Source organism: Rousettus aegyptiacus, unplaced genomic scaffold (assembly GCF_014176215.1).
Source record: "Rousettus aegyptiacus isolate mRouAeg1 unplaced genomic scaffold, mRouAeg1.p scaffold_m13_p_6, whole genome shotgun sequence".
Lineage (NCBI taxonomy): Eukaryota > Metazoa > Chordata > Mammalia > Chiroptera > Pteropodidae > Rousettus > Rousettus aegyptiacus.
In genome coordinates, this window is record NW_023416309.1 from 42,371,691 (window position 1) to 42,387,064 (window position 15,374).

Consider the following 15,374-nt stretch of genomic DNA (forward strand, 5'->3'; position numbering starts at 1 on the left):
AAACATGAAACTCCTTTGAACAGAAAATTTGAGAGATTTTTGAACATCGCAATAAAACTATAGCGCTGTATTTAGCAATATCCAGGACTTAACAGTTTCATTTTTAGCATAGCCAGCTATATTTTATTTGGTCCCTATTGATAGGAAATTGGATGATTTTTTTCCCCCCACGTTTAACTCTTGCTTGCATGTAAGTTGTACAGCTGACCCTTGAACTACACAGGTTTGAACTGCACCGGTTCACTGAGACGCAAATTTTTACCCAATAAATATACCGTGGTCCCTCCTTATCTGCTGGTTTCGCATCCACAGATTCAACAAATCGTGGATCGAAACAGCATTTAAGATCCATGGTTGGGAATCTGCGGCTGGGAATCTGCGGCTAGGAATCGCGGATGTGAAGAGCTGCCCGTACTGTTGTTTGGCATCATTTTATATAAGGTACTTGAGTGTCCGTGGATGTTGGTATCCTCAGGGGTCCTGAAACCAATCCTCCCGTAGACACCAAGGGATGATGGTAGTTAAGTATTTTGGGGAAATCATGAGTTACACATGGGTTTTCAACTGTGTGGGAGGCCGGTGCCTCTAACCCTCGCATTGTTCAAGGGTCAACTATGTTTCGGAGTAAGTTTTGTCCTCTCTTTTTTTCCTTCAGCCTATTTGATATCCTTTTATCTCCCCAGTTGTTTTCCAATTGAAATGGCCTCTTAAAATATAATTTTCTCTTTTTATAAAACCTATTGTCAGGGAAGGGAAGTCAGACGGGTAGAAGTCATTCCACACCTGTTCCATGGTTTTGACTTAAGTTGGATTAAAAGGGAGTTGTCTCTGTGTTGGTGTTGGCAAATGGTTCTGTTCCTGAAAAAGTTGTAGGCATGTGAATGCAGGATTTGCTTCTGAAGATGTAGCTTCCTAGCCCCACAGCAGATAAAACTCGTTTGAATCTCTAGCTCATTTGCAATGATTATAGCAATTGTTGCGTATGCAAAGCCTGCCAAATGGCAAACAGGCATTAAAATATTTATCCACCACCTGTGATCAAGACTTCCCAAGGCTCTCAGAAAAAAAAAAAAAAATCCTCTCTGTGTTATTCATTAGAAGGAGTCATTTTCCTCAGCCATTTTAACATTCATCATGTTTGAGTGTGTTAGTGCTTTCCCTGGGCATAAAGGACCATTTCCACAAAGACAAGAAAGTGTGGCTGCTGCGATTGTCTCAGGAGGTTTGCGGGGCCTCCTGTGTGGATATGCAGATATTGTAATCAGATTAAAAAGCAATAACCAGCTCCTTCTGCATCTTTCAGATATTGAATGAGAGAGCTGCAAAGGAACTGGAGCAGTTTCAGATGAGAAATTCGAAACTTCAGCAAGAGAACGAACAACACAGTTTGGTTTGTGAGCAGCTATCCCAGGAAAACCAACAGAAGGCATTGGAGCTTAAAGTAAATGCCAAGTGACATATCTGTTCCCCAGCACTCCCTCCCTCATTCCCTATTAATACAAGTTTGCCGTGCAGTCAGAGCCCTTGGCTCTATAACCTACATTAGCTGTGATACATCAGGGACAGGCGCAAGCCTACTGTGATTGCTTCATGCCTGGAAGCAGACAGCGTGATAACTTCCATTCTTACTTATAAAGTTCCAAACCTGATTATTGATCATATGATTATGCAAATGCTTTCTAAACTGAGCTCAGATGTTCATCTCTGTAATTCAGACTTGCAAGTAACCAGTTGCCCAGAGCTAGAAACCATTTACATGAGCGAGTGGCAAAGAAGTCAGATTATATTTTATTACGTGTATAGAGAAGGTAGAATAGGAGGGTTGGGGAATGGACTGATACTATTGGGTATTTATTTCCAGGATTGTAGAAGCTGGGTTTTTACTCTGCCCACTGCAAATTTCAAGACAGGCCTCCTATTCTTCTCCCTTTCTTCCTTGAAGAGTGCTTGCAAATTAAGTTTGCATAACAGTTTTATACTGGGATACATATTTTATGCCTATATGATCAACTTTATGTATATCACTAATTCTGAAAAATTGATAAGTCCTACTCTGCTCATGTTAGAATACGAGGTATAAAATGAGTGACTGATCAAGAATAATACATAGATTTGAGCAGAGAATCATACAGTTTTTGCATCACAAGCCCTTCTGAGAATCCGATAAAAGCACATGTGCACACACATATGCACATGCACACACCCATGTGCATGCACACACACTTATTGCACATCTTGTATCTTGTGTTGCATGCAGTCTCAGAGGTTTCCGGGATGTTTATGAAATCTAACCATGGGGTCTGGATTACTAACTACTGAATTAGAACTTATTGTTCTAATTGAAAGGGAGCCTTAAGTCAACTAATTTGGACCCTGTAGAACCTAAGGCTGAGGAACATTTTAAGCAGTTCAGAATGGTTTGACTTGAAACTATTCTTTATGAGAATGCTGCAAGATGAAGCAGAAATGAAATGACTACTTAAGCCAAAATAATATATTAGCCCCTAAGGTGAAATTAAAGTAAAAGTATTTCTGCCGTTAATTCTCTCCTTTGATAACACGAATGGGGCACCTTGAAAGTTGATATATTTTTGTTATCAGACCCTGAAACTATGAGATTCTGCTTCTACCAATAATCTGAGGATAATATGCTCAACTAAGTTCAGTCTCTTTATTGTCAAGAGCTAGGGATAATTGCTAATGCTTATTTGCAGAAGAATCACTGGTCGCTTTTTCAGTGAGTTCTAAAAATGGCAAAATTTGAAGAAATTAATTTGAATTTTAAAACATTCATAAAACTTCAGGTATATAGACAAAAATCTGGTCCTTTGTAGAATTATTGCTTTGGTACATTTTGCCATGATGTAGACTTGCCCATTAATATTGCCCTATGCACCTGTCTGTACACATACCCATAGACCAACATTCTCTGAGGAAGGAGGACCCCTTCTCTAGTGTATGTAATTGTACTACAGTGGCCTTGTGGGTCCAAAAGAGTATTTGAGTATTTTACAGCATGTTGATAACCTTCTGAGAGAGATCACTTTGTGAGTCCCTGAAAATTGCTAATCGAACATAGCATTTGTACACAAAATCCACACATTTATGATACATGAAACACAGCATTCTTATCTTGTTTGATTCAGCATTCATTGGTGCCTTGAGACATCAGATTTAATCAGTCTTTTCATTATTTTTAGCTTATATAGCCACATATTTTATTCAGAGAATAGAGTTTTTCAATTTCCCTCGAAACCAGTGTGTGTTTTGATTTAATCCAATAAAACAACTTCACACTGGCATAGGAAGAATTTTCTTTTATTGATTCTGAGTTTACCATCATCCAGGCTCCAGCCTTTTATTTACTGAGTATAACTGGTTAATTCTCTCTCACTAATTATAGGCCAAAGAGGAAGAAGTCCATCAGATGCGCCTTGACATTGGGAAGCTCAACAAAATCAGAGAGCAAATCCACAAGAAATTGCACCAGATTGAAGATCAAAAGGCAGAAGTGGAGCAGAACAAGGAAACTCTGAAAAATCAGATCTTGGGATTGGAGAGAGGTAAATCAAGAAATCTTTTGTGCTATAAAAAATTCATTTATAAACATTTCATTGGTGACTTTGGCAACCCTGGACTTTATGCACACAAACAAAAATGCCAGATGAAATCAGTAAAACAACATTTAAACTGATAGGTAGGCAATGTGGAGGGGCATGGTTTTGAATACCTTAAACAGTTATTCAACAGACTGTATTGGCACCATGTAAATCCAGCCCAAAACATTGCTCGGTATTTGTCAGTGGAGTAAATAATATCTATACTGTTAGGTCTGGGTTCTACATGACTTTTAGCTTTAGTCATTTTTCCCATAGAAGATAGGGGATAAATGAAAACGCATGTCCCCCTTTGGCAGTATTTGAGACAATATTGTACCAAGAATCAGTGGGATAAAAATTAATGGCTCCTAATTTTTCTTCTGTTAGTACTTTACCATGTGGCGAACACTTATTTTACCAGCTCTTACATCAACTTGTGGAGGAAAAACTTCAGTGCCAGGGGAGGCCGTACAGCACAGAAAAATCATTAAGAATACAAATTCTGGAGTCACGTCTGCCTGGGTTCAGATTCTACCTCTATCATATTTAGCTGCTGGAGGATGTAATAAACCAACACACCTAAAGCATGTGTGGACATTGCATAGCACACAATAAGACGGCTCACTAAATGCCGTCTGTTATTACCCAGATATTACCATTTATATAAGTAATAAGAATACTAACTCATTCTGAAAAGAACATAATGGAAAATAGGGTATGCTAGTCAAATCTGGACTTGGGGACAGAGAATCTGAGTTTGAATTCTGACTACATCAGAATGTGAGGCAGGGACTCTGTATTCACCTCACGAGGGCTGCTGTGAGTTTTACATTACTATATGAGGTAACATACATAAAAGCATAAGAACATACATCGCCTCACTAAAAGTTAGGTGAGATATAATCTCAAGATAAGGTTATTATAAATATTTGTCATGTAAACCTTTGAGAAGCGACGCCAGGAAAAAAAATCTCTTATTGAGGCACAGTTGCAGCTTATCTTGACAATTTCCCCATTCATTCATTTTTTTATTTGAAAAATTGAGTGCCTATTATGTAAGGCATTGGCTACATGGAGGTTCCTACCCTCAGGATGGTTACCGTCTAGCACAAGTTTATAATTTATTGTCTATAGTAACAGATATGAAGAAAAATGGAACTTCTGGAGCTTGTTTTGTAACTGGCTTAGTGACTTTCAAAACACTCTGTATTTTCGCTTGCAATATTTTTAAGTTTTGGGGAAAAAATATCTATTCAGTGTTGAACACCATTCTTCATCCTTAAATCAGGTTTACAGAAGTCATCATGCTCTCTCTCTTCTTGTTATCTTATAGATATTGTTAACTGCTATTTCTCCTTAGGGACCTCTTCCTTTTGATGTGGCTGATCAAAGAGTGGCATTGGACATAATAGTTAGGAAGACGAGTCCTCCATATGTTTTTGCTATCACAAAACCCAAGAAACAAACTGAAAAACTGCCAGAACTAATGAGAATTCAATAGGGTGGCAGGTTATAAAATAAATATATAGATAGCAATAGTATTTTTTTCATTCAAAGAATCAGTTAGAATATATGATGGAAAAGCCTCTTTTAACCATAGCAACTAAAGTAATAAAATATCTATGAATAAAGTTACCAAAATATCTCCAAGACCTGTACATAAAAAGCGCTACAGAATTCTATTGAGGGACATAAAGGAAGACTTGAAAAATGGAGAGATATACCAAGTTCCTGGATGAGAAAACTTAATATGATAAAGATACAAATCTGTCTAAATTAACCTATACATTTTATATTTCCAATAAAAATTTCAGTGAGTTATACAACTGGGACTTGAAAACTGATTCTAGAGTTCCTCCAGAAGAATAAACATGATCATAGTCATCACATTCTAAAAAAGAAGAGTGATGAGGGAGCCTTTGCCTCACCAGGTGTTTAAGCGTATTGTAAAGTTTCAGCAATTAAATAGTATAGTGAAGATGTCCGAATAAACAGATCAATGAAAAAGATAGAAAAGGCCACAGAAACACCCAAGATTATCATTTAAGATAATGATGTTGTTTCATACCAGTGTGCATGCAGTATGGGTTATTAAGAAAATGGTAGCATGACATTAAGCTACTTTTTGGGAGAAGAAGTTAACACTCAATGTAGAAACCATAAAGCCAAGATTGAGAAATCTAGTGAAATAAAAGCTAATTTTTTTTCTTATGTATCAAAGACTATCCATAAAAGCAAATTGACCAAAATATTGTCAATCAAAGATTTAGTATCCTTATTATATGTAAAGAGTTCTTACAAATCCACAGAAAGACTAAACAATTCATGAGAGAAATGAGCAAAGGGCAAGTGTGGCCAATTTGCAGAACAGAAATACAAATAAATGGTCATTAAGCATGAAAAAGTAGTCAACTTTCCTACTAATCAAAGATATGTGAATGAAATACTAACATACTGGTTTTAATAATCTATCGGATTGCCAAAGATCAAAGAGAATGTTAATACCCAGTGGTGGTTTGGGTGTAGGTTTAAACTGCTATTAATTTTCTAGAGAGAAATTTGGCAGTAGAAGAGAAATTTCTTTTTTTGTTTAATCTCCTTTGATCCAGGACTTCCTCTTCTAGAGTAATAAATAAAGAAGAACTTTCACAGGATTATTGCTTATAATTACAAATAGATAAATGGAAGCAACTTAAGGGTTAAGAAGGGGGATTGGCTAACTAAGTTAGACATTTTCATATAGTAAAATATCATGGAGTTGTTAAAAATTCTGATGTAGATGCATATTTATAATATAGAGAGGTAATTATTTTATGTCTGTTAATTATAAAAGCAAGCTACAAAACAGTATATCTAGTATTATTCCCTTTTGATGTATATATATATATATTTATGGACTATATATATTTATAATTATATACACACATGTATTTCCATAGGAAAAAGTCTGGAAAGTTTCATATCAAAATCCTAAGTAGACTGTGGTTGATTTGAATTTTTTTTTCTGTTTATTTTTATTTCTTTTTACATTCCTACTTACTTATATACTAAGATTTTAAAAGAGTGAGGACTTTTTGGAGTCAGAGAACCATTCTCCCAGTCTCCATCCTGTCAATCTCTTGTCTGCGATCTTTCTAAGCTTCGGTTTCTATCTGTTTAGTGGGATAGGAAGATCTATCTTACTGAGTTATAATGAAGACTGGGTAACAGTTACTAACCACTTTTATAGCTACAGATATACAAAGCAGTTTTTGTATCACTTTGTCTCTGGTAGATTCTTAGGTTAACTCTATATTTATTGTTATTTTTCTGCCTGGTGATTTAGAGGTAGAGGCTGCAAAGAAACAAGCAGAACTTGATAAGAAAGCAATGGATGAGCTTCTGAGAGAAAGGGACATATTAAATAAGGTGAGTTCCTTTACAGTAACACTAGTAAATGTCTTTCTTTAGTGCTATAATATCTGCCTATAGCAGGTTATATGGGTAAAGAAAACTCTGAGGCACACAAAAGTAACTTAGAATAAATAATAGTGCTCAGTTTTCCTCCAAGCAGCTGTTGCAGTCCAGCATTAACTGGCTGTGAATTGAAACTGCATTATCACCTGTGAGCACAATTTTGGAGAATTATCATGTCAACTAGCAGAGGATTTCTGAGTGTTTGTGGATTCTGTTTTTATTGCTGGTGCATTATTTGGCATCCTAAACTGCCTAAGTTGGTCGAAATTTCTGAACTTGATATCTATAATCTGCAACTTCTGCTAATCCAGAAAATAGAAATGAGCGCTAATGAATTTTTAACTTTGTTAGGTGTAGGGGTGGCTGGTTGAGCTATAAAACCAGTCTCTACTCTTTCCTCCATCTTTTCAGGATTGTTGTAGGGTTTTTGTTTTTGTTTTTCCCAGTCCTTATTTCTCCTAGTTTTCGAGCTCAATGTGGTCTAAATCTGAGAGAAGAATTGGGGAGTTTGAGGCCTGGAGCACCTCCATTCAAGGCAGGACCCCTCCCCCCACCCTTCCTCTTCTTGCCCCTTCCAGAGGAAGATTAACTACTTTCAAAGATATAAGGTAAACTTTCCTGCTCAAGGATTTCCTCCAGGGATGAAGAAGTGATCAGCCAGGTGTAGAGTGGGGAGGCTGCTTCCAGAGCAGACAGCCTGATGGCTTTTGGCCCAGACACCTTTATTTCATCAAAGTAGGTGTTCATTCTGACTTTTCGTTATTTCTTTAGGTTTCTCAGAATTGAACAAACGTTAACAAAGTAGATTACCCTTCATCCTAAAGTGGACTCTTTAGGAAATCTCAGGAAATAGTAGATTAGATGTCTTTCCATGTAGAGCCCTCCTTAAGAAAATCATTGAATTTTTGTTTTTTTGCATAATCTTGGAAACTTTCTTTATTCTATAAATTTATACGTGTAAACAATATTGGATATTTAGTCCATTTATTTTATATACATATATAATATATATATATTTTATATATATATATAGTGTGTGTGTGTGTGTGTGTTTGTGTGTGTGCGCGCGCGCGTGCATGCGCGCACCATGATAGTACACATATCATGTGTACAATATCTTTACATTTACTTGTTAGGGCAGGGTATACTTTTATTTTTCTTTCCTGGCCATTGTATTCTTAGTGCCTAGCACAGTGTCCAACCTTCTGCAGGTATGCAATCAAACTTTATTGGTAATACATTCTTTCTTACTGACTTGAAATGCCACCTTTGTTGAATGAATGAGTGACATAGTTTAGACAGGAAGCTATGTTAATATATTTTGGTTCTTTCAACGTCATGTTGAAGTGGCATTGTCTCGTACAGAGCAAATGTTTAATTCAGTGCTTAAAAATAAAGTCGACCTTTTCCATTTTCTGCATTGTCATCTAAGCAAGGTTTAATGTACATTTTACCTGTTTATATTTCAGTGGTTTTCAGATCCACCTGCAGATCTGATTAGTTAGAGACTGGGAAGGGACTACGAGGTGTCTCATGAAACCCAAGGATACAGCTGGGCCTTCGGAACTGATAGGAACCTGGCCTGGCATTCCCAGGATACACAGAAAGCCCTCTTTCCACCACTAGGCCTCCTGCTAAGTTTTTGCTTTATTCCCTTTCAGCGAAGATTGTCTTGCTCTGTTTCCTAGTCCATGTGGCAGAAAAATGGCTATCTCTAACAGCTCCCAAGTTTACATCTTATGCTGAGGTTCAAAAATCTAAAGGCCCTATTTCAAAAGATCCCTGTGAGAAGAGTCAGGTGGTCCATTCATCTGTGACCCTCTTGCATGAGCACGAATGACTGCACTGCCATTAACTGTGTTTCGGCAAACAGCCTGGCTTCTGGGGTCGCCAACCCAAGGTGTTTTCATTTTAGCGTCAGAAATCATCAGTGCAGCTTTAAAAAGAAATGTCAGGTTCCCTCCCAGTCCCACTGAGTCGGACTCTCTGGGATTGAGACATAGGCATCTGCATTAAAAAAAAAAAAAAATTGAGTTATTTGTTTGTATTTTGGTAAAATACACATAAGATGAAATTTACCATTAGTGACATTTAGTACATTCACAGTGTTATGCAACTATTACCACTGTCTAGTTCCAGAGTATTCTCATTACCCCCAAATAAACCCCTGTACCTGTTAAGTAGTTACTCCTTACTTACTTCTTATTCCATTCCCTGGAAACTACTAATCTGCTTTCTGTTTCTATGAAGTTAACTATTCTGGATACTTATATAACTAGAATTATATTTCATGTAGCTTTTCATATCTGACATCTTCACTCTAAATAACCTTCCAAGTTTCAACCATGTTGTAGAGTGTATCCATATTTCCTTACTTCTTATGGCTGAATAATATGCCGCTGTATGGATATACCACATTTCCATGATCCCTTCATCAGATGATGGACATTTGGGTTATTTCCACTTTTCGATTTCGTGATTAGTGCTCCTATGAAGATTCATGTACAATTTTTTTTTGTTGTTAGAATACCTGTTTTCAGGTATTGGGAGTGAAATTGTAGGATCGTATGTTAAGTCTAGCTATCTGTGTTTTTAACAAGCTGGTATTATTTTACTTCACAGGTAAAGCCCTATTACATAATCAGGTTTAGTTTTTCTAAGCTCACAAGAAAAAAGCTATAGAGCTGGGATGGGGGTTGACTTTGGGGTCAGCCAGCCCTTGATTCAAATCCTGGCTTTGCCTCTTCCCTGTTGTATGAACTTGTAGGCAAGTGGCTTGACTTCTCAGTCTTAGTTTCCTACTCGTAATATGGGAGCAATATAGTGCCACTTCCTAGGGATGCTGTGGTTGTTTAGTGGATTTATACATGTGTTTAAAGTGCCTTGTGCAAAATTAACAAACACACTCTTAATAAGCTGTAGAGAATATGATTGTCTATACTCATCTCAAAAATGGTGCATCTGATTATTTTAGGGCTGAGACAGGGGGGAAATTTAACCCCAGTTCCCCAAACATTTTAAGTAATAAGGCTGCTCTGTTATCCTTATTTTTAGAATATGCTCAAGGCAATCAACGCGACCCAGAAACAGATAGACCTGGTAAAACTCCATGAACAAGCCAAGAGGAACCTGGAGGAAGAAATTCAGAACTACAAAGATGAGGCTCAGAAACAGAGAAAAATCATCTTTCAGCTGGAAAAGGAGAGAGATCGGTACATCAGTGAAGCCAGTGACCTTACCCAAAAGGTACGCCTTGATGTCGGGGAGGGCGCGCTGGCACGTTCTGATTGTTACATTTTTGATTGTCACGTTTCTGATCCTTATACTGTTGCAAAGATGATTTATTTAGATTTCAGTCTGTGATTCACATGAAAATTTAAGAGGAATGACGTTAACCATATAAAAGCTGTCTCAGAGTTGATCCTGGGCCAAAGTGTGAAATGGGCAAGGCTTGTGCTTGTCAATTTTGATTTCCCCTTTCCGGGCCCCTCTCCCAGCTTCCAGGTTCTCCATCTTCCCTGTTGTCCCAAGAAAAGCATCTAACTAAATGACCTCAAATTATGAGGCAAGTGCATACTGGCATCGGCTAAATGTGTCACACATTCAAAGAGCATTTTTATTTTAAAACTATTGTGAACCTAAAACTTCACGAGTGGTGGAAATCCACAGGTTGTGTAGCTGATTCCAGACTGTACTTTTTGTAAACTGCTTAAGAGGGAGAAGGCTCAAGGCAGTATCTTTAAGAATGACTTCGGAGATTTGGATTTTATGCTTTAATCAGTTGTCATAGCACATTGCCTGCATTAAGCATGAGTGGTTATACTAGTATTGTTTTTGGTGCATTCACAGATGGCAATGAGCAATGGTTTTAGGATGGAGGTATTGGGGAATGAAGGAAAGTTTTAGCTAAGAGGCTGAGAAAAGAGTTGGGGAGAAAAGATTTATTTAATGTGTTTCTTTCCCCCTAGCAAAGCATTGTCTGCTATGCGGTTTAAGCCCTCTCTTCCATCTCCTCAATGAAATCTGCTATAAATTCGACAGTGTTTACTGACGCTCTTACATGTTTGTTTTGTTTTGTTTTATTTTGTTTTGGAGTAGAATCTCAAAGAAGATGACAAAGGGGACAGCAATATTTGAGTTATAAAATAAACTGGGTAACAAACTTTACTAAAAGGAAGTCAGCTTCTTCCCATTTAGATTAAATAAATGCTGAGCAAATAGTTGCAAAATATAAGTTTGGAGAAGCACAAATGCATACTCTTCGTCCCTCCCTGGCTGGACATGTCTTCCATTCAATGGATCCCCAAGTGAATCTCATACTCCTGATTGAGAGCTGTTGGAATACAGCATATTTCTCTTTGACTTAATCATCTTAGAAGCTCCAATGATTGATTTACTGACTCTGAGAGGACTAGTTGCCAGTTCAGGCACTTGGGTATTCTCCGGCTTTGGCTAGCCGTTAGCCTCTGTATCAGTCAGCTTAAGTTGTAACAAATAACTCTCAAATCTCAGTGGTTTATAGGAACAAAGATCTATTTTTGCTCATATTAATGGCCTTTGAGGGTTAGCTGCCGCCGTGCTCCGTGTCCTCTTCACTCGAGGCTGACTCTGTTGGGATGTGTGACCTCTTTAGAAGGAAAACAGTGTAAGGACGGGCCTTCCTGATGCTTTCAGAGCTTCTGCTGGCCAAAGCAAGTGACACAGCCGAGTGCCGCATCCCTGGGAAGGAGGGGTCTATATGGCGTGATGGTGAATATATCTGAACATTTAGCCTGTTGTAGTCTCTGACTTCACCTTTCTGGTAATCAGTCTCTCTCCATTTCCAGCTGTCATAATGCTGTCAGAGCTGTTTGTTGTTGTTGTTGTTGTTGTTTTAACAGTCATTTAAATGTTTTAAAATACAGACATAAAAATGATCGGCAGAGGGAGTCTAGACCAACTAGAACTGAGGTGGCTGTAACAAAAATGAACACAATACAATGAGGTGACCTTATAAGGGGAATGACTATTTAAAATTTCACAAGTCTTCATGTTTGTAATAATATATTACTGCACAAAATATCAAAAATACAAAGTATGAATTTTCCCCTTTAGGTTTATAATAAACTTTCAAACCACTAATACATTTACTTTTATAAGGCTTCTCTGTTTAGCAGCATGTGCTATATAAGTACATACATACTGGTGTTTTCCATGAGAATTATAGTTTTCATCTTAAACTAGTGACTAGCCTTTTTCCCCATAACTGTATACATTTCATTGATATTATAAGATACTTAAAACCCTTCTAGTAGTAAATGTTAATCAACATATTACCCAAAAAGAATCTTGATTTTTAAAATGAACCTTTTTAGTATTGTAGCATGATGGTTTAATTGAATAGTTGAAGCATAATGTGGTAGCTATATTGTACTGTTTAATACACAGCTGTAGGAAAATGTTTGATTTTAAAAATATAACCAAGATGAGCAGTAAAATACTAGAAGTAGTGAATGAATAAATAGATAAGGTGATCGCTGGGTGGTGGGGGTACAGATTGTTTGAATTTCTCTTTTGTGCTTTTTTGTATTTTTCAAATTTTCTACCGTGCATATATACTGTGTCAGTATCCTAACCCTCCAAAAGGAAAAAAAATATATATTAAGAAAACTTTGCCCTTCCTTTAAGGACTAAACAAAACCCTACTTTCCCAAGGATCTTTATTAAAATGATCTCTTACCCCTCTGTACTCGGTTCCCCTTTCTGGCAGTTGAGAAAATTCTTTGCTAATTTGCCAGTATTTTTGTGTCTGCTCATTCTACTTATAAGCTCCTTGAGGGCACGTCTTATTCAATTTTGAGTTCTTCATATTACTTATTCACTAAATAGATATGTACTCAAATATTTTTTAAAAGAATGAGTGAAAAGTATAATTAGACGTCTGAATGAACTAGTCAAAGACTTACTTTTAGTTATCTACAGTAAATTCTTCTTAAATAATATATTTATCAGTCTGGGTCTGTCCTCCTTTTAAATTCATTGGAAACGTCTTGTCATGGTGGACAATGTTATCTGAATTGTACTACTATATTTATCTGCGAGTGACTTCTGGCATGGTCTCTTCTTCCTTCTGGGCTGCAAAAATAGTATCAACATTTGCCTGCTGGTTCTCTCTGTATAGGAAAGGAAATGTGAAATCTAAGATGCTGAAAGCCCTACATTACATTTTATTAATTTAACTCAGCATTTGCAAATGAGAAAAAAGTTGCCCTTTTGTGCCAGAATTGGATGGCTCAGAATCCCAAACCTTTTCTTATGTGTTTATCTCAGTCAACACTTGCTGTAATATTGCTGCATACTAAACAACCACCAATCTCACTGGCAGGCAATCAGAAGCACTAATTTCTTACTCACGCACCTGTTATTGCCTGGGGCGGGGTGGTTGGGTCAGCTGATCTAGGCTGAGCATGCCTGAGCTCGCACAGGGCTGCGAGTTAGGTCTAGTTTTGCTTTACCTGTTTCTCATCCTCCAGGATGCATGGTAATCTCATGGAGACAGGAAGGAGTGCAAAGGACAAGCCCGACCACATAAGCACGGTTCATGCTCTCCACTTGCCTAATGTTTTCTGACATCCCATTGGCTATGGCGAGTCACATGTCCAAGCCCAACATCAAGGAGAAATAGACTACTCCCATGCAGGCAGTGGGGACAGGGTGAGGGAGCGAATGTTTGGGGACTTGTAAGTAATCTACCATGGTGTTTCAGCACTTTTTATCTTCATTGTTTTTCCTCAACTGAACTCTAAATTTTACTATTCAGATAAATTGAAATACCAGGAATGGCATCATAAGTTGTGGTCTACTATATTTACTCTTTTCTGAATTGTTACAAATTCTACATAAAACTATTTCTAGCTAATTATTAAATCTGAGGAGCATTTTGCATATTAGGCACTTGGCTCACTTTAGGACTCCACTTCTTTTATTCTAAATATTAAACTTTTGGCCATTGCCTCCCAGACATTTTATATGCCAAAAAGCAGTTTTTCACAATGAATCTCTACTTGTAAGTTTCTTAGCTCTCTGCTTATTTGTATGTAAGTGTCAAGCAAAGCTCTTCTAGACAGAGGTTCCAAGAAATGAATAATAATGTGCTTTTAAGGGCTTAGAAGTAAGTGAGGAAAGCAAAAGATCAAAGAAATATTGTTCACTGAATAGATACTTCATAACAAAATGAAACTCTTATTTCTTTGATATTTATTTGAAGTTTTATACAGAGCATCTTTAATAGGCTAGAACCCTGGAGAGGAGCTTCAAGGGGACATACACAAATTATAAGATTTTTGTGTTATAATAAAAGAAGTGTATTATGGATCACTATTTCCTGCAGAACAGAATTGGATCCATAGAAAAATCAAATTGATTTGTTACGTACTGGCAGTAAATAACACGACATTATGTTAGCCTATCATGATAATCTATTACCATTTATTAAATGATTAAATTATGTTCTGCTAGGTATCATGGCATAAATAGATTTTTTCTCACTTATATTCTCATAATGACTCTCTGAGGTAGATATTATTCTATACCTCATTTAATAATATAATGTAATATGTCATTAAAAAACAGAAACATAGAAGTGCCTCCATAAATTTAAGATAGAGGATAAAATAAGAAAGCAAGAAAAATGTGAAGACTTAAAAATTTTATATGCCTGGACATATAGGTTCCTTTTTTCAGAGAGTGGGTTCTTCAGTATCACCATGAGGGTGAAGGCATCGTCAGCATTCAAACCATTGAGATTGAGTCAGAAAAACATTTGAGAAGATTATTGTACTGATATTTCATCAAATGCAAGTTAAAGGGTTCCAAATTCAGTGACCTACTTTCCTATCTTACCTTAGTCTATATGATGTTTTGACTATGCTGCAGATTTCTAGCACGCGTTATTGATTTTTATCTCAGTCTTATTTCCATTGGCAGGTTGTTTTAACAGAAAAAGAAAAGGTAGGAGTAGGTTATAAACTGGGACTGTACCCTGATAGTGAGCTGTAAGCATTTTCTGGGCTACTCTGAAGCGCGCCTACAAAAACTACGAGCTCCAGCTCCCTGGCTGCAATAAAACTTTCCATATTTGGGTGTAATTTATCTCATGAGCTGGTCTGAGGTATCTAAAGTGTAATCAATTAAGCTCTAGCCCCACAGCTGGCATCCCACATTCTCTGATATACCATTTTTAACAGGGGACATTTTGCTGACAAAAGGTTTTGCTCCTACTTAGCATCCCACACATTTTATGAATTTTCAGGACTGGAACTTCTGGGTGACATTGGGTTG

At 37.1% G+C, this 15,374-nt stretch overlaps 1 protein-coding gene across 3 annotated transcripts in view; it reads left to right on the top strand.

Moving 5' to 3' along the window:
- CFAP58 (cilia and flagella associated protein 58) overlaps positions 1 to 15,374 on the top strand; it is a 129,882-nt gene that overhangs the window by 12,028 nt on the left and 102,480 nt on the right. For all 3 annotated transcript variants that reach the window (XM_036223399.1, XM_036223398.1, XM_036223400.1), the window contains 4 exons: positions 1,304 to 1,441; positions 3,404 to 3,563; positions 6,925 to 7,007; positions 10,110 to 10,301. In XM_036223399.1, coding sequence (XP_036079292.1) covers positions 1,304 to 1,441; positions 3,404 to 3,563; positions 6,925 to 7,007; positions 10,110 to 10,301 — 573 coding nt within the window. The remainder of the gene's footprint in view (positions 1 to 1,303; positions 1,442 to 3,403; positions 3,564 to 6,924; positions 7,008 to 10,109; positions 10,302 to 15,374) is intronic.